Genomic DNA, 18,203 nt, shown 5'->3' on the forward strand with positions numbered 1-18,203 from the left:
GGTACATGTGGTCAGGCCCTAACAACTCCACTTTAAACATTTAGGAACATAAGTATCAGACAGTACACCCAAAGGTAAAAAGTAATCATTTATTTAGCAAAAAAAAAAAAAATATTCAGTTTCATTGATGAAAAACCTTTGAGGCTCTTCGGTTTCTGGTTGGTTGGCAGAGATAGAGTGCTAGCTTTTTTTGTTTCTTTGTAATTTTTAAACAAAGGTACTGATTCATAAAATAAGGATAAAATAATGACAGTTCTATTAGTCTTATATGATCAGGCAGGAAGCAGGATAGCAGAATATTCTTTGAGCCATATTTCAACAGGCTTCGTTAATTTAGATTTCTGGTTCCCCAACTATCCAGGTTTTAGGGAATTTCAAGTCCTGTTACAATGAGGAAGACTGACCAAACCTGCATCACAGAGGATGACTGTTTTGTAACCATTATCATCACAGTCCCACTGGCAGCTCTGTAGAATTATTTTGGCCTGCAGCCTACCTGCAAACCATATTAATCCCTTTTACATGTAAAATTTAACACCAAAGAACATATCTAAACTTCATTGGAATGAAACCATCTCCAGGAGAAAAAAAAACCAAAGGGGGTGGGGGAGGGGAGGATTCCTTTACATTTGCACAACCAGATGTTGTAGAACTACACTTCCCAAGATGCTTTGCCAGCCGTAAAAGTTTAACAAAGACCTTAATATGTCAAAACATTGAATGTTGTGGGACCGCAAGAAAGTTTGGAGTGTTTTACCACTACTGGGCTGTGTTGGAGTGCAGGACCAGTGTTACTGTGCATCATCAGGAGTACACCAATAGTGCCAGCCATTTCTTTTGCCATCCCTTAAGCCAAGCAAAGCATTACAGTATCAGTAGTTTTACACCATTTGGTATCCTACGCGAGACCACGTGCTTTATATCATAAGTATTAACCGAGCCCATCAAGGGTTCCAATGATGGCCTGTCTTATAAGAATAATGCCCTTAAATTACACAGCTTGCATACATTCAGACGGTTTTCAAAATATTAACTTGTGTGATTCTACTCCAATCCAAAGCCATAAAATAAGCAGGATCTATCCTTTGCCTCCCACCTGCTGCTAGCTTATAGTTACAGTCATTCTCTTAACAATAACAGCCGCACAGACTAGCATTAGACAGCGTTAATGTAGCTCGTCATTGCTACATTAAAAGGGGTTAGTATTTTCACCATCAGCTACTTCTACAAGGGCTACAGAAAACCTGGTGCTCAGTATTATGGTAAGTGTAGGCCCTGGCAACTGTATGTATAGAGATTAAAAATAAAACCAATATAGTTCTTTCAATCAAGGATAGTTATTCAGTGCTTCAATACAAAGAAAGATGCCTGAGCAGTCTTTATTGATTTAAATTAATGTTTTGGCTCCCTACTGGAGTGTTTAGCAGACGCTTGATAAAGGATCTGCTTCACATAGGATTTAGTATGGAGGGTTTCTGAATTCAAGCTAAAAACATAATTATACTGGGATAAAATTTACAGTTTGAAACAACCACAAGATCGCAGTCACAAGACAAAGACACAATCTGCACATACAACACATAGTAATTACTCCTTCATACAAAGCGCAGAGACTGATATGGCTACAATATCCAACATTTGTTAACTCGTCTTAACGATTCCCATTGGTTGTGCCTTAATGCACCGTCTGACATCTGTTTTCAAATAGCTGATTAATCACAGAGGTATCTGCTAGGGTTGAAATGTCACCCAAATCCCTATCATTTTTGGCAATATTTCTCAACACCCGTCTCATGATTTTACCTAAGAGAAAGAGAAGAACGTACATTAGCTTGTATATGGGAAATCCCTCTAATGTCAGTCTTTAATTCATAGTTTAGTGATATAAGCCTAAAGAGTAGTCCCATTTACCTGAGCGTGTTTTTGGTAGTCCAGGGGCATTCTGAATATAATCTGGAGTGGCGATTGGTCCAATCTTTTCCCTTACTGGAAGTTAAAAGAAATTATCATTTTAAACAACAAAGCAATCTAGAAATATTATACAATGTAAAAAAACCCAGCAAATATACTTTCATGTGTACATCTCACATTGCTCACAACCTTGTTTTAAAAGATAAGCCAGGGAATTTCATGTACACACTACTAATATCATACTAAATGATATTACTATAATACATGTTCCTAAAACTCTTTTAGAAATTGGCACCTGTTTGTTTTCTCGTCTTTAACTAGTTACATGTTAATGTTGAGATCTGCACAGTACATTGCAATTGGATTGAGTTTACATTGCACATATTTACTTAGTTTTCCTTTTGTAAGTTTAATTCTTTAATATTCCCCCCCCCCCCCCAGTTTTAACCCTGCAGCTGAAAACATAGTTTCAGAGAAACTGCTATGTTTACACTGCAGGGCTTATCCAGCCTCTAGTGGCTGTCTCCCTGACAGCAACTAGACTCCGCTTCCGCGATTTACACAGAGTAAATTGCACTTATTTGATGCTGGACGTTCTCATAGACCTCCAGCGTCAAAAAAGATCCCCACAGGAAAGTATTGAGTAATGCTTTCCTATGGGTGGGTTTGAATGCGCGCCTCTGGCCTCACATGCGCATTCGGCTCCACTCGGGAGCTGATATCGATGGAGAAGGAGAGGTCACCAGCGTCGGCGCTGGATTAAGGTAAGCAAATAAGTGGTTAATTAACCATTTATTCACCGCGGAACGGGGCCCTAGTCACCGTTTAGGTATTGTATTTGCCGCTAGGGTTTTCCAGGAAAAAGGAAAACCTATTCCTACACACTGTCATTTTGTTTTCCATAGCAGTATATAGTATATTGTCCCCTCCCTTGATTAGTCTAATACTTACTTTGGGAGCTTTGGAACACAGACTGAGGGTCACATGACGAGAGCCTCTTTATAGAATTTTAATTTTTCCTGTCACTCTATCTGCTCTGTGCGGCAGAGTTAAGCCATATATGCTGCTATGGATAATAACCAGGAGAAGAAGATTACAGGAAGTACGAATACATTTTCTTTTATGCCGTTTTGCTTTATGATAAGTGATACTTAGGTGTATAAGTGTATGCCACTTTAGTTACCGTTATCTCTGTTAAAAAGTAAAACTAGTGCGAGAATATGTATAAACATCTTGCTTAGAACCAAATTTGAATTAAGAAAAAGTTCAAGAAATATATTGCAGACATGACTAGAATTGTGGACTTATATCAAGTGACCTCAGAATACCTGCACTAATGGTATTATTTGTTTTAGATAAATGTGTACATGGTAGACTTAGCAAAAGTTGGAGAAACCGGTAGATTTACAGGAAATCCCAGTTGGATAAATCTTTAAAGGAACACTCCAAGTCTGCTGTAGTGGTTATGGTGCCAGTGCCCAGAGTAAGTAGTCAAATTGTTAAGGGATGGTTTGACAACTTCTCAGCTCTCCACAAGTTTTCGTGAATAAAACTCTGCAGCATGTCAGTTTACATATAGATCGATTTTTTTGAAATTCTGCTCCAGGGTCCTGTACTTGTTAAATACAACCGTAAGTACTTACCTAGGTTTTTGAGCTGGTCGCTCAGTGTTTTTGTGAACTCATGTCCATCCCGTAACGTCACAAAGCAATACAGACATTCCCCTTTCACAGGATGTGGGTGGCTCACCACTGCAGCCTCTGCCACGGAAGAGTGTTCTACAAGTGCAGACTCGACTTCTGCTGTACTCAACAAATGGCCTAAAGACAGCAAAGAAAGAAAAATCAGCACCCTTCCCATGCCATTTGAAGTTATTCATTAAATGGTTTTTGTCTGTTCACAATTTACAAGGCGGTTTGAAAAAAAATGTCTTTAAAGGAACACTAAATAGTACGGTGTGCCGTAGTGGTTATAGTGTCAGGAGTGCCCTTGTGCCTTCAGTGTTAGTAGTCTAACATTTTTAGAATGGTTTAAAATCTTAAAAATACAGAGTAAGTGCTAAATAACACAATAGGCAGCAACCCTAAAAAAGGAGAAATCCCGCAAAACCCTTTAGAATGTTAGGAGAAATACAAAAATGGAGGAACACGGGCTGCGCCAAGTAAGATAATGGTGGTGAGACAATGTCTAGAATAAAGGATAAATGTAGAAAATTGATGGAAGTGCACTCCACCCCTTGCCAAGGAATCCAGGGTGTTTCACTGGATATGTCCCAGTACCCAAATGGACCAAATATAATAGTAGAAATGGAAAAATGAATCCAGGCACTCCAAATGAATTCCAAGAAAAAGGCAATTTATTGGAACCAGCAGCTACAAAGCGACATTTCAACCTCTAAGGGTCTATCAAGACCCTTAGGGGTTGAAATTTCCACAACGTAAGAAGATAGGAATAGTCCAGATATGACGACCTAGCTTTGGTCTAAAGTGTTTATTGCAGAGGGCGTGCCCTCACGTGGCTGTACAGTCATTTCATTTATATGAAAGACAGATGAGAGAGACAGCCAATAGTGCAATATGTCTGGTCCAGTGGGTAAATAGTATATAATAGATAATATTAAACTCACATTTGCAAAAGCTATGACCAGCTCTGGCGTGAAGGGCGTACAGCGGTATGATCCCTGCTTATGGGATATAGTGGGTTTCTTCCTTCAGGTCATGTATCCAGCACTCCGTGGCCCTTCATGCCAGAGCTGTTCATAGCTCTTGCAAATGTGAGTTTATTATTTTATACTAGTTCCTACTGATATTTTATCCCAGAAAGCACTTTCAGTTGTTTCTTTTTATCCCCTTTCGGAGTGCTGGATACATCACCTGAAGGAAGAAACCCACTATATCCCATAAGCGGGGATCATACCGCTTCACGCCCTTCACGTTGTGGAAATTTGAACATAGTTCTACCCTTTTGCCGTTTTATCCTTTATTCTAGACATTGTCTCACCACCATTATCTTACTTGGCGCAGCCCTTGTTCCTCCATTTTTGGTTTAAAATCTTGCCTGGCATCCCTGGGGGCCACTTCCCGCCTCTACTAATTTTATAGGATAGCCGGAAGCCCCCCATGAACTTGCTTTAGCTTTCCTGGGCTGAGCCCAGAAGTGCAGAGCCTTCTCATTGGCCAAGAGAGTCAGTTGATCACTGTAGAATTGTTGGCCTAACTCGGACTCGTCTAAGAAGTTTGCTTAGATGTTGGCAAGTGATTTTACAGTTTAGTGGCCATTGCAACGGTACCAACATGGTTATTTGAATGTACAAGAGGATTGGGGATAGGGTGCAGGTAACTTTTTTTTGTTTTTTTAAAGTTTCCTCATCACAGATTTTCTGAACTGACAGCATATTTCAGGGTCCTTGTTCGAGTAGCCCTTTGCTGTACACTTTTTAAATTATCTTGGGATTATCATACTACACATATGGAATTATCTTTAATACTTTATTACCCCCTCTATTTCTCCAATGGATAAATACAAATAAATTTTAGGGGGCGTGGCCTGGATCGCACCAAGAGCAGTCGCATGCCTGCGGAGCTCCCAAGCAATAACGGCGATAAATGCAGATTAATCGATCCACACGAAGACAATCCGACTACCTTTCAGCCCCCAACCTCAACGACACCATGGGGAAAAGAAATAAAAAGTTAAAAACTCACCCTGAGGACGGATCCCAGAAAATAGGCGATCTTTTCTGGCGAGGCCTAAACCTAAAATGGTGGCAACCCCAGATCCTCAAAGCTCATCCTCGAAGGAGGAAACATTGGATGCTCCAGATCCCATACCAGAGGCTACAGACCCTATACCGAGCCTAGCAATGGGCGACCTGAGAGCTCCGGCCACCAAGGGTGACATCCTGAATATACTGCAGAACCTGTTCTGCTCAGACATGGTGATTTTGCAGGAGGAAGTGACCGCCGTTACAGGCAGAGTGAGGGTTGCCGAGGAGGACATAACCGCTATGGCAGAACGCCAGAAAGCAACGGAGGAGAAGCTAATACACCTCCAGTCCTCACACCAGGCACTACAGGTACGGCTGTATGGCCTAGACGATGCAAGACGCCGCTCCAACATAAAAATCAGAGGCATCGCCGACTTTATAGACGACAATGAATAGCCACAATACTTAACCCCAAGCAGGCGAAGTACTAGTGGAGAGTACACAGACTCTCCAAGTCGCCCAGAGCCCCAACAGAGGCCTCCCGCGATGTCCTTCTCCGACTACAGTCTACCCGGGACAAAATGGCAGCGCTCGGCAGCCAGAGCCCATACCAATTCGAGGGCATGCAGCTCACCTTCCTGCAGAACCTTTGCAGAGCTACTCTGACCTGGAGACGGTCTGTGCAGCGAGTCACCACGACCCTCAGGATGACTGGAATCAGGTACCGATGGGGCCCATCCATGCGAATAGTTACAAAGGGAGCAACAACTTATCGACTGAAGTCGACAGAAGACGCAGGAAATTTCCTCGGTAAACTAGGACTTAAAGCAATAGACACCTCCAACCAGACTCCTAATTGCTCCTGGGACGTCCCCAACATGGTCCCATTTGTGCCGCGCTCCGCTGCTGACACAGGCTGAAACACAGGGACATGCAGGATAAAGCCACCTGGCTAAGGAGATAACGGAACCCAACAGACCATATGACACCTGGTCACAGAACTTTTTATTTTTCCTATTCTTATCTTTTATCCCTGTCTTGTTTTGTTTTCCATGCATTTCGTACAATTGTTAGGCGTTTCTTACAACACTATTGTACCCTATATGCAGGACAGACTCCCATGCCCCCCTTACTGCTGCAGAGAGCACTCCCCCACCCAGGGGCGTATTAGCCGCGAGGCAAACAAGGCAAAAAAAGCCGCCCCCAAATGCCCAAGGCAAATGTCTTGTTAGCCTTGCGGCTAACAGACATGCCGGCGGGCTGCTGGGCGATCGGGCGGCACTGCCTGGCGGGCGGGCGGCCGGCCGGCGAGGAAGCACTTCCCCTGAGCTGTCTGCTCAGCTCCCTCGCCAGCCGCAGAGTGAGACTGGGAGGCGGAATATGACGTCATATTCCGGCTCCCAGCCTCACTCTGAGGCGCGCGAGGGAGCTGAGCAGACAGCTCAGGGGAAGTGCTCCCTCGCCGGCCGCCCGCCCGCCCGCCAGGCAGGCAGTGCCGCCCGATCGCCCAGCAGCCACTGGACCACCAGGGAGGAAGAGACACCCCCCCTCCCAGCATTCCCAAAGGTAGGGGAGGGGGGGAGTGTTAAATGTGTTAAAAATAAATTTTAAAAAAATGTGTTAATGTGGGTGGGTGAGTGTGTGTCTGTGTCTGTTAGTGTTTCTGTCTGTGTCTGTTAGTGTGTGTGTGTCTGTTAGTGTGTGTGTCTGTTAGTGTGTGTCTGTTAGTGTGTGTCTGTTAGTGTGTGTTTGCCTGTGAGTGTGTGTGTGTCTGCTAGTGAGTGTGTGTGTGTCTGCTAGTGAGTGTGTGTGTGTCTGTTAGTGAGTGTGTGTGTGTCTGTTAGTCTGTGTCTGTTAGTGTGTGTGTCTGTTAGTGTGTGTGTCTGTTAGTGTGTGTGTTTGCCTGTGAGTGTGTGTGTATGTTAGTGAGTGAGTGTGTGTCTGTTAGTGTGTGTCTGTTAGTGAGTGTGTTTGTGTCTGTTACTGAGTGTGTGTTTCTGTTAGCGAGTGTGTGTTTCTGTTAGCGAGTGTGTGTTTCTGTTAGCGAGTGTGTGTTTCTGTTAGCGAGTGTGCGTTTCTGTTAGCGAGTGTGCGTTTCTGTTAGCGAGTGTGCGTTTCTGTTAGCGAGTGTGCGTTTCTGTTAGCGAGTGTGCGTTTCTGTTAGCGAGTGTGCGTTTCTGTTAGCGAGTGTGCGTTTCTGTTAGCGAGTGTGCGTTTCTGTTAGCGAGTGTGCGTTTCTGTTAGCGAGTGTGCGTTTCTGTTAGCGAGTGTGCGTTTCTGTTAGCGAGTGTGCGTTTCTGTTAGCGAGTGTGCGTTTCTGTTAGCGAGTGTGCGTTTCTGTTAGCGAGTGTGCGTTTCTGTTAGCGAGTGTGCGTTTCTGTTAGCGAGTGTGCGTTTCTGTTAGCGAGTGTGCGTTTCTGTTAGCGAGTGTGCGTTTCTGTTAGCGAGTGTGCGTTTCTGTTAGCTAGTGTATGCGTATCTGTCAGTGAATGTGTGTGTGTGTATTTAGAATGCAGGGCGGGGGGTAAAGGTTGGGTGGGGGTGGCGCGGGGGGAGGGGGGGCGCCTGAGTTTTGTCCTGCCTAGGGCAGCACAAAACCAGGATACACCACTGCCCCCCCCCATAAGTAAAGCGCAAACAATAGGTCAGAGAAAACACGGCGGCATGCCACTCTCCTCTCATAACCAGGAGGGCTTGATGGTACACCCCATAAAAGCTACCGCTCAGCGCCCCATTATAATTACCCGCTGATGCCCACACATACAGCCAATAGACAGTGGCTACTTGGGCTACCAACTCACTCCTACCAAGGAGGTGAGTGATCCCTTCACCTGGCCTAGGACCATGCATACATAACCCCATCCCCCCACCCCACCCCACACCAGTACACAAGCATTGCCTTAGTCTCGGGCATAAACCCTTCCCCCGAGCACCCACCGATGACAAAGCACTAAGCAGCATTAAACCCTGCTTCACTCTCCTGGAGAGCCTTTCGCCACAAGACTTACCATCTGGAACACATAACGAACCCTATGCTTCCAACCGACAAGCTAAGACCACTAAAAAGCACAAACGTGTTTATCACGCATGTACGTATCGACAACTCTACCCTTACCATGAATACCACAATAGAAGATGGGGCTACAATGCTTACTTGAAATCGGTATACTAAAACAATACTCTGCTTCATTTGACTACCAGACCTAAGAATAGCCCATAGCACGCAGGGCGAGAATTACCTCCTTCCCTCTCCAGATTAAGTTAAGACGGTTATGTGCCCCACTCCTTTGTCATGCTGGGAAACAGTATTATCCTATATGTGCCTAGAGAGAGGCATCCCCCCCCCCCCCCACCCCCCCAATTTTTATTTTTTTTAGATCGGTAACCTTAGACTAACACAGCCTACTCTTATTCATAAAATGTGCACTGTACTTACTGAAATGTCTACATAAATGTCATACTATGTTTGCTGCCCAGTTTGTACCAGCTGTTGTGGCAGTACAAACTTGCTTGTTTATTGAATGCACGAAAAATAAAGAATTGAAAAAAAACAACTTTTTAATGCATTTCTAGCATTTAGCACCTGTTTATTATATATATTATACCGTATATACTCGAGTATAAGCCGAGTTTTTCAGCCCATTTTTTGGGCTGAAAAACCCCAACTCGGCTTATACTCGAGTCAAGGTCTGTATTATGGCAATTTGCATTGCCATAATACAGACTGGGGGGAGAGGGGGGCTGGCAGAGAGCTTACTTACCTGTCCTGCAGCTCCTGTCAGCTCTCTCCTCCTCCGCGCCGTCCGTTCAGCACCTCGGTCAGCTCCCAGTGTAAATCTCGCGAGAGCCGCGGCTCTCGCAAGACTTACAGTGTGAGCTGATAGAAGGAGCTGCACGGACGGCGCAGAGGAGGAGAGAGCTGACAGGAGCTGCAGAACAGGTAAGTAAGCTCTCTGCCAGCCCCCCTCTCCCCCCCACTGAACTGCCACTGGACCACCAGGGAAGGAGCCCCCCTCCCTGCTATGTATCAAGCAGGGAGGGGGGACGAAAAATAAATAAAAAATATAAATAAAAAAAGAAATAATAATAAAAAAAAATAATAATAATAATAAAAAAAAATAATAATAAAAAAAGGGGGTATAAGGACCACTGTGGGAGGGGGGGGGGGGGTATAAGGACCACTGTGGGAGGGGGGGGGGTATAAGGACCACTATGGGAGGGAGGGGGTGGGATAAGGACCACTATGGGAGGGAGGGGGGGTATAAGGACCGCTATGGGAGGGAGGGGGTGGGATAAGGACCACTATGGGAGGGAGGGGGGGGATAAGGACCACTATGGGAGGGAGGGGGGGATAAGGACCACTATGGGAGGGAGGGGGGGATAAGGACCACTATGGGAGGGAGGGGGGGATAAGGACCACTATGGGAGGGAGGGGGTGGGATAAGGACCACTATGGGAGGGAGGGGGGGGATAAGGACCACTATGGGAGGGAGGGGGGGGATAAGGACCACTATGGGAGGGAGGGGGTGGGATAAGGACCACTATGGGAGGGAGGGGGATAAGGACCACTATGGGAGGGAGGGGGGGATAAGGACCACTATGGGAGGGAGGGGGGGGATAAGGACCACTATGGGAGGGGGGGGGGGGATAAGGACCACTAGGGGAGGGGAGGGGGAAGTAAGGACCACTAGGGGAGGGGAGGGTAAGGACCACTATGGGAGGGAGGGGGTGGGATAAGGACCACTATGGGAGGGAGGGGGGGTATAAGGACCGCTATGGGAGGGAGGGGGGGTATAAGGACCGTTATGGGAGGGAGGGGGGGGTATAAGGACCGTTATGGGAGGGAGGGGGGGGGGTAAGGACCACTATGGGAGGGAGGGGGGGATAAGGACCACTATGGGAGGGAGGGGGGGGATAAGGACCACTATGGGAGGGAGGGGGGGATAACGACTTCTATGGGAGGGAGGGGGGGATAAGGACCACTAGGGGAGGGGAGGGGGAAGTAAGGACCACTAGGGGAGGGGAGGGTAAGGACCACTAGGGGAGGGGTGAGTCAGGACCACTGGGGGAGGGGGGTGAAGGAACACGGGGGTGGGGAGGTAAGGACCACTGAGGGAGGAGGAGGGGAGGTCAGGACATATGGGGGGGGGGCAAATATCCTTGCACCGGCCCTGCACACACTGCATTCATACACACTGCACTCATACACACGCTGCACTCATACACACACACGCTGCACTCATACGCACACACTGCATTCATTATACACACACTGTAAATAAATATTCAATTAATATATTTTTTTTAGGATCTAATTTTATTTAGAAATTTACCAGTAGCTGCTGCATTTCCCACCTTAGTCTTATACTCGAGTCAATAAGTTTTCCCAGTTTTTTTGGGAAAAATTAGGGGCCTCGGCTTATATTCGGGTCGGCTTATACTCGAGTATATACGGTACTTGGCTTTGCAGCACACTCACTTCTGTAGTTTGTTTCTTTGTATGAAATATCAGTAAATTGAGTTATAATATACATTAATGGAAAATCAATATCAAATTACCAATAATTCTTATTTTTTCCGCTCATATAAACGTTTTACAATTTCAGAGGCCATCTCGTCTTTCAGCTTAAAATAACACAAAATTACTTTTTTTTTTTTTTTTTTAATAGAACTATTAAAAATCATCTATTTAATATAGTTTGTATGAATAAACAAAAAAGAAAATGCTAAGAAAAAAGGAGTGGTACATTTTGAGGATTCTTATTGTACTCTGTTGGGATAGTCACAGAGGACTTATGCGACTACCTGCACAGATTCTTACCTGAAACATTAAGCATGTCATCTATTCGGCCAGTGATCCAGTAATATCCATCACTGTCCCTTTTGCAGCCTTAAGAGAAGTTTGAGAAAATAACGGATAACATATCAATACAACTCCCATAGAAAGGAAGCCCTGAATTCAGGCTGCCATCAATTTGCATCTTTCCTAAATAAATGCCAATTTGTAATATTTCCATTAAGTATTGTATCCCCACACTTAGTATTTTACACAAATCTATAAACATACTTCTACATTGTGTCCTATTAATATTAAACAGCTCTTTATAAATGGGCAGAAACAGTCACACTTATGTGGACACTAAGAAAAGTCCTCATGAAGCCTTGAACAAGCATATCTGTAAATGGACTGGTCTAGCCATATGAGAGATGCGATAGCTACACGCTGCTCGTGGGCTTGACTGCATAATAAACTCTAAAGCCACGCACTGTGACCTTCCATGGCATCACTGAAGCTCCCCAAATATCTCCTACCATACCTCTCATCACAATTTAATACTTCTCAGTAGTGATAGATTGGTTATTACGTTTCAAGACATGTAAGGAAAATACATTATTGAACATATATTTAGATTTGTCTTCAATATTTATTGAGTACTAAGGTGTTGTCTTTTTGTAATTCTTCTTAATCTGTACTTTAACAGTATCTTCTTATGCCCTTAAGAGGCACAAACGCAACAACACATTCATGGAATAATGAAGCTTTAACAAATTTTTTTTATAAACAACATCTAGGATCTGTATGAGCATCTATGACAGACACTTACCATCTCCCGTTACATAGTATCCTGGGAACTTTTTAAAATAAGTGGTCTCAAACCGCTGGTGGTTTCCGTACACTGTGCGCATAAGGGCTGGCCACGGCTGTTTAAACACCTGCCGGAGGAAGAGGAGTGTTCGTGTCAAGGTCTGCACAGCCCATAAATAACAAACAGCAATGCAATGTCCTACAGGCAGCAGCCTATGGAATGTGATGTATCCAAAACATAGAGACATGAACTTATTATTCATGGACACTCAGGTGAACAAACTGTGAAAAGATTATATCTGAATGATGCTCTATCTACTTTAAAATAATTATTTGCTTTGGGGCGGAGCCTAGCAGCTAACCTGAACGGTCGCATCGCATCTGAGCTCCCGAAAAACGGCCTAAATTAAACACAAAAACACGGCAAAAGTTAACGAAAACCAACCCAGAGAGAGCCCCAACCACCCACATCAGGATGGGACGAAAAACGAAAAAGCAGAAAGCTGAAAAACCTAACCTTGGCATGAACATTGGAGACTTATGGCGGCAGGCACATGGAGCCTCACAAGCCAAGATAACGTCTTACCCAGACGACAGCTCCGACTTCTCGGACGACCACACCCTGGGGTCGGGAGACCTTCTCATCCTGGAACCTCAAAGACCTAAAGTGAACCCGGCACAACCCTCCACCCAAAAGAACACGTCTCCGGTAACCAAGGCAGATATCCAAGAGCTGCTGTCGGGCCTCCGACGGGTTATACAGGCGGACGTGGCTGCTCCGCTCACATACCATCACCTACCGGTGGAGGGCGGCCCAGACCCTGATGGGAGGGAACTCCTATCCGGTGCACAAGCTGGAAGAAGCGGCTGGGATCCTAGGGGACTTGGGTCTCCCTCCCGATTCCCTCTCCAAGGTCATACACCAGCCGTCCGCCGCACTGCACAACTGGGACCCGGCAAACGTCACTGCCTTCGTACCCCGGAGGCCCCAAGAGACCACCTAAGCAGCGGGCACAACATGGAGAAGAGTCTATAGTCTCCCCTTTCAAAGGGACTGGTCGCTCTCCATTTGCCGCCCAGGCGCGGCCGGGACAGTCAGTACACAGCCGAATGTTAACGGACCAATATGTATTTGACGTTTAATGCTTTCGAAGGTTGTAGATATGCCTAACCACTACTGCCTCTATGGTTAACTAGATGCCGTTACTACCTACTCTTCGTTCTCACTCAACTCTGCTAATTTTACTTTAATTTGACTAACCGTACTCTATCAATGTCGACCTTTAATGCTGCAAAATATGCAGGATATACTAATTAACACTTGGCTAGAAAGACCTGACCACTAGCGCCCTAATTAAACCGCACGCACACCAGGTACCCCCACTGCCCGCACCTCCCACACACGCTCATTAACCATGAGACCACGAACAGACTGTCATCCCGGGACGACTCCATATCTCCCTGGTGACTACTTATCTTTAAATGCTCTTCTAACACTTGCAATGACTCACACACTATCTAGCCAGCCAAAGACAAGGGTATATGCACATGTTACTACCTCTCAAGCTAATCTCCTACTTATAAACATAAAATGTATTGATATACCTATTGCCACAGTCTAAAGAATATAAAGATACCCTATAATGCCGTAAGTTAGCTACAGGACTACAAACTGTTATACTGTCCACTCTGGTTCAGCTGATATTAGCTTTAAAATTGGTGCCACTACCTTACATACCTTGACTAGGATATATCTAACAAACATGCATCTTACTTAATGTTTGGACAACACTTAATAAGTAAATTGCCTGATAATCATTGAAAATAGACTCAACTGCTACATACTAGCACCCTAGCTAGTCACACTACGGTACACAGTTAGACGACGCATTTCTAGACTAAAAAGCATCGCTTAGCACTCTCTCTAACACAAAAATTGTGCCTGGTATTTAAACCACAAGTGTAATTTGTTTTTCTGTTTATAGCTCTGTTTGCATAAACCGTTGTGGTATTGCAAGCCTGTATGATGTTTTATGCACAACCAAAATAAAGAATAAAAAAAAAATAATTATTCACTTTGAAACAAGAATGCACTCCCTTTGTATAGAACATTAAAAAAAAATTTTTAAAGCGGTATATAAGGTATTCCCAAAATCAGGACAGTCAAATCTACTCTGACATGTGGTTTGAGAGCACTACTAGTTATAATATGACATCAGGCAACATGTGTTTTTTACAATAAATGAGCTCAAGGGAAATAATTGTTGAATGAAGACAAATGAAGAATCTTAAAATTACTTGTCCTAAAGATGAAAAATAGCCGATGGCACAAAGGCGTTAAGACCCAATACAATGATGTACACCAGGAAACGCACAAGCAAAACAAGCCTAGAAAGAGTCTTCGATGCCGTGTGACTGCCTGAGTTTGTTTCTTATGACCAGTTTCCTGGCGTACCAGAGAAAGTCAGTTGCAATTGATAGTACGGTACAGAATGTATGTGCATCAACGCATCTCGGCCTGTAACCCCCCAAAGTGGGAGACGTTCATAGTACAGGATTAACAGGTCTCTTAATACTTTTGATTTCTTACCAAATATCCTTCAGCTTCACCTTCCAGCTCCTCCCCAGACTCATTCAAAATAGCAGGAACCACTCCAAAAAATGGGAACGTCTTATTAAACAAAAGAGAAAAAAGTTTACAGTAAGAAAATCTTGTTTCCTGGCTAACCATGGCAGCATATACAAACGGATTAGTTCCGACCCACACAGCAGACAGAACAAGAAAAGAACAAAGATCTGTACGAACGCTTCAGTCTTTTTTCCTGGACTCCAAATAGCAGTTTTATTTTATGCTCATCGGGTCATTTTTAAAATTATTTTTTTTACATTTTATTTTAAAAGACACAGCAAGGAAAGTTCAAACTCTCTATTCCTGAACACCCAATGTATTTTAAAGTGTTTTGCCTGGATGTACCCCTTTAGTAACCTGGAGTCTAATCAACTTGCTCCTAAGATACCGAAACAAAATTATTAAAAAATATATATATTATCTTAATGATGCTCCATTTCATTTTAGGTGCCTTGAATTCCTGGACCCGGTATAATAAGCGAGTATGAGCCAGGCAAGAATAAAGTAAATTTTTATGAAAAAAACCCTTTTCGAAGATTGCAGCATGCAAACACGAACAACACAATCTCCATGAGAACACTGATAGTGATGATTATCCTCCCCCCCCCCCCCCCCCTTTCTGGAGCTTTTAGGCTTGCTTATTTAGATCACCATGGTCCAAAAGACTGGGCACATATTAAGGAACACTTAGGACAATAAGCCTTCAGCGTACAGTTTCCAGCTTTAAGTTATACTAATTGGCTTTAGGTCAGTGTAAATGTGGTGGACTTGTTAATTCAAGTGTCCTCTTCCTTGCTGGGAAACTCCCGTATTAAAAAAAAAAAAAAAAGTCATGTTCAGGAATATGTTGATGAGCTTCATGGTAAGTGCTAAATGCTCTATGATGGGGTTCTGTAAAAGTGTATACAAAACACTATACTCGGGTGATGCCACCACATAATGAGTCGGCCCTCTATACTGGTCTGTAACAAATGATATGGCGTTTATTATCTGGACTAGACTGCCTGTAAGACACACTGCAAATTTACAAATATTCTCAATATTCTCTTAACAACAGAGAACTCCAATATGGCTAATGTAGACGTGTTTTTATCACATGCTCAATAATTTCAGCTGACGACTTGGTATATGGAGATGTTTGCAGGATATAGTGTAAATTGACAAAGTTAAGGCCCGATTCCTCTTGGCAAGAAACCCCCCCCCCATATGGCTTCTTGTGCATTTAGCACATGCTCAATAATCTGAATCATCCACCAATTATACTTGTCTCTAACAAGTTATACAATGCCGTTCTCTGCACGCTTTAGGAAAAGGTCCAATACGTGTTTATCGTATGCACATTAGTAAGCCCTATTGTTCCCTGTATTTTATACTGAGATGATGAAGTTTGGTGTCTTTATATTGCAATCATAAGGCAGATCCCAGGCCCATTATTTTAAGAGGCTGATTAAATCACATGCTCAGAAGCGGATGATTCAGCCATTTTTCTCATGTGTTCCACAAGTCATGTGTGAAGATTCTACAGTGGCAAATGGCAGTGTTTTCACATATTAGCACAATAGGTCAAGAACGTACACTGTTTATGTTAGTAGACACCACCAAACCATGATAAAGTATAATTTGCCCCACAAACTGGAGGACATGTGTCAGACGGATGTTCTCCTGATTGGACTGTTTGATTGGCATTTCCCATGCTAAGAACTCCTATACATTACTGCATTCACCAATATATACTATATGAAAATAGTGTTGGTACATTGAAAAATAATCCTTCCAAGTGCTCAGTCGTAAAAGCTAAACTAGCAATTTCTAATGAAAGTGGAACACTAGAAGGGCTGCTTCTAGTTAAAATATATTTTCAAACATTTATTCGGCATTATGGTCTATTCTTTGAGTAAATATTGGGATTCCTAGGATTGTGATTTATTGCAAAACATGAGCTTTAGTTGCACAGTATGCAATATACATTTGGCTGTAGAACTACAAAACAACTTGATAATTCTAAACATAATATGCTGGAACTTACAGCTGATCCGGGTTTTGTGACAGTCGCTCCTGGGAGAGGGGTTAGGACATGACCTCCCTACATATAAATAACACAAACTTTGGTTTATATCAGTTACCAATGAACATGCTTATATACAATGCACCAATTTCACTACTCTATAAAAACATAGATATTGATTTCTATATAAGAGTTTTGAGGGATTCCCTTTTAGGGTTGCTGCCCTTTTCTGTTGATTAGCGCTGAACTATTATTTGTACTCTCTCCCTAACCTATAGCCTAAGTGGGATGGCAACCTTTGGCACGCCAAATGTCACGGACTACGTCTCCCACAATGCTCTTTAGCCATAATGCTGGCAAAGCACCAGAAGAGATGTAGTCCACAACATCTGGAGTGACAGAGATTGCCGTCCCCTGCTATAGGTCATCGCCCATCTTCCAGTCTTACGTGCCGAGCAATTATTTGCCATCTCCCATTCAGTCTTGCAGAGCTTGTTTGATCTCTTCTGCCACCAGTGCACTGTCCTGCCCACTCATACGTTTGCCATCAGTGCACCTCCTTGTCCTTTCCCACCGCTGGTAATAATGCACCTTGCTGCTCTTTCCCATCACTACCAGCATACTGCCCCCTCCCACTTATATCTGCAACGCATCCTTCAGCTTGCTCTGTCCTCTTACTGATGGTTTGTTTTCTGCATTTTTCTCCTTATTCTAGAATTCTGAATTCTATCCAGATCACTATCTCCTACATTAGTAAGGTAGCATTGATCAATGTCCTGCAGCATTTCACGGCTTTGCTTTTTACACCAGGCACTGCCATGGTCTTACAATAGGATGCATTTACTACGATAGACTGCTACTCACCGTCTCAGTTTGCCAAAATGTATCCACAATCGGACATCTCTTTCCTCCAACAACATTGTAATACCACAGCCAGGCTTCAGGGTTAATTGGCTCTCCAACTGTTCCCAATACCTTCAGCGACTTCCTGCTATACCTGCCACAAACACAAACATCCATGACATTTATCATTAAATATATGGGAGTAATAATGTGAAACTGTCATTTAAAATGTTCTCCTTTTAGTAGCACATTACACCTGCGGCTAAGCCACTTAACAAAACAAATACCGTTGTGGATTTATTTTTATGTTTTTTTTTAAACTTTCTTCTCCAACTGTTCCCAACACCTACCACATACAAAAGCACCCATGGTGGTATTCATCATTGCACATGTGAGCAATATTGGCAATATCTATCATTTAAAAATATTCCCCTTTTATCTTACCAATAGTGAGACACAAGATATCATTCTGTGAGCGTCATATGTGTTCCATCACTATGGTTCCATTTAAAAAAAAATTTTT

At 43.6% G+C, this 18,203-nt stretch overlaps 1 protein-coding gene across 2 annotated transcripts in view; it reads right to left on the reverse strand.

The window, feature by feature from the left end:
* Positions 1 to 831: 831 nt before the first annotated feature.
* Positions 832 to 18,203, reverse strand: part of ACSS2 (acyl-CoA synthetase short chain family member 2) — a 79,544-nt gene continuing 62,172 nt past the window's right edge. For both annotated transcript variants that reach the window (XM_063455781.1, XM_063455780.1), the window contains 8 exons: positions 17,702 to 17,834; positions 16,859 to 16,915; positions 14,794 to 14,874; positions 12,223 to 12,331; positions 11,439 to 11,507; positions 3,555 to 3,731; positions 1,912 to 1,986; positions 832 to 1,803 (listed from right to left, as the gene is read on the reverse strand). In XM_063455781.1, coding sequence (XP_063311851.1) covers positions 1,676 to 1,803; positions 1,912 to 1,986; positions 3,555 to 3,731; positions 11,439 to 11,507; positions 12,223 to 12,331; positions 14,794 to 14,874; positions 16,859 to 16,915; positions 17,702 to 17,834 — 829 coding nt within the window. In that variant the 3' untranslated portion in view covers positions 832 to 1,675. The remainder of the gene's footprint in view (positions 1,804 to 1,911; positions 1,987 to 3,554; positions 3,732 to 11,438; positions 11,508 to 12,222; positions 12,332 to 14,793; positions 14,875 to 16,858; positions 16,916 to 17,701; positions 17,835 to 18,203) is intronic.

The sequence above is a fragment of the Pelobates fuscus genome, chromosome 5, assembly GCF_036172605.1.
Source record: "Pelobates fuscus isolate aPelFus1 chromosome 5, aPelFus1.pri, whole genome shotgun sequence".
NCBI lineage: Eukaryota > Metazoa > Chordata > Amphibia > Anura > Pelobatidae > Pelobates > Pelobates fuscus.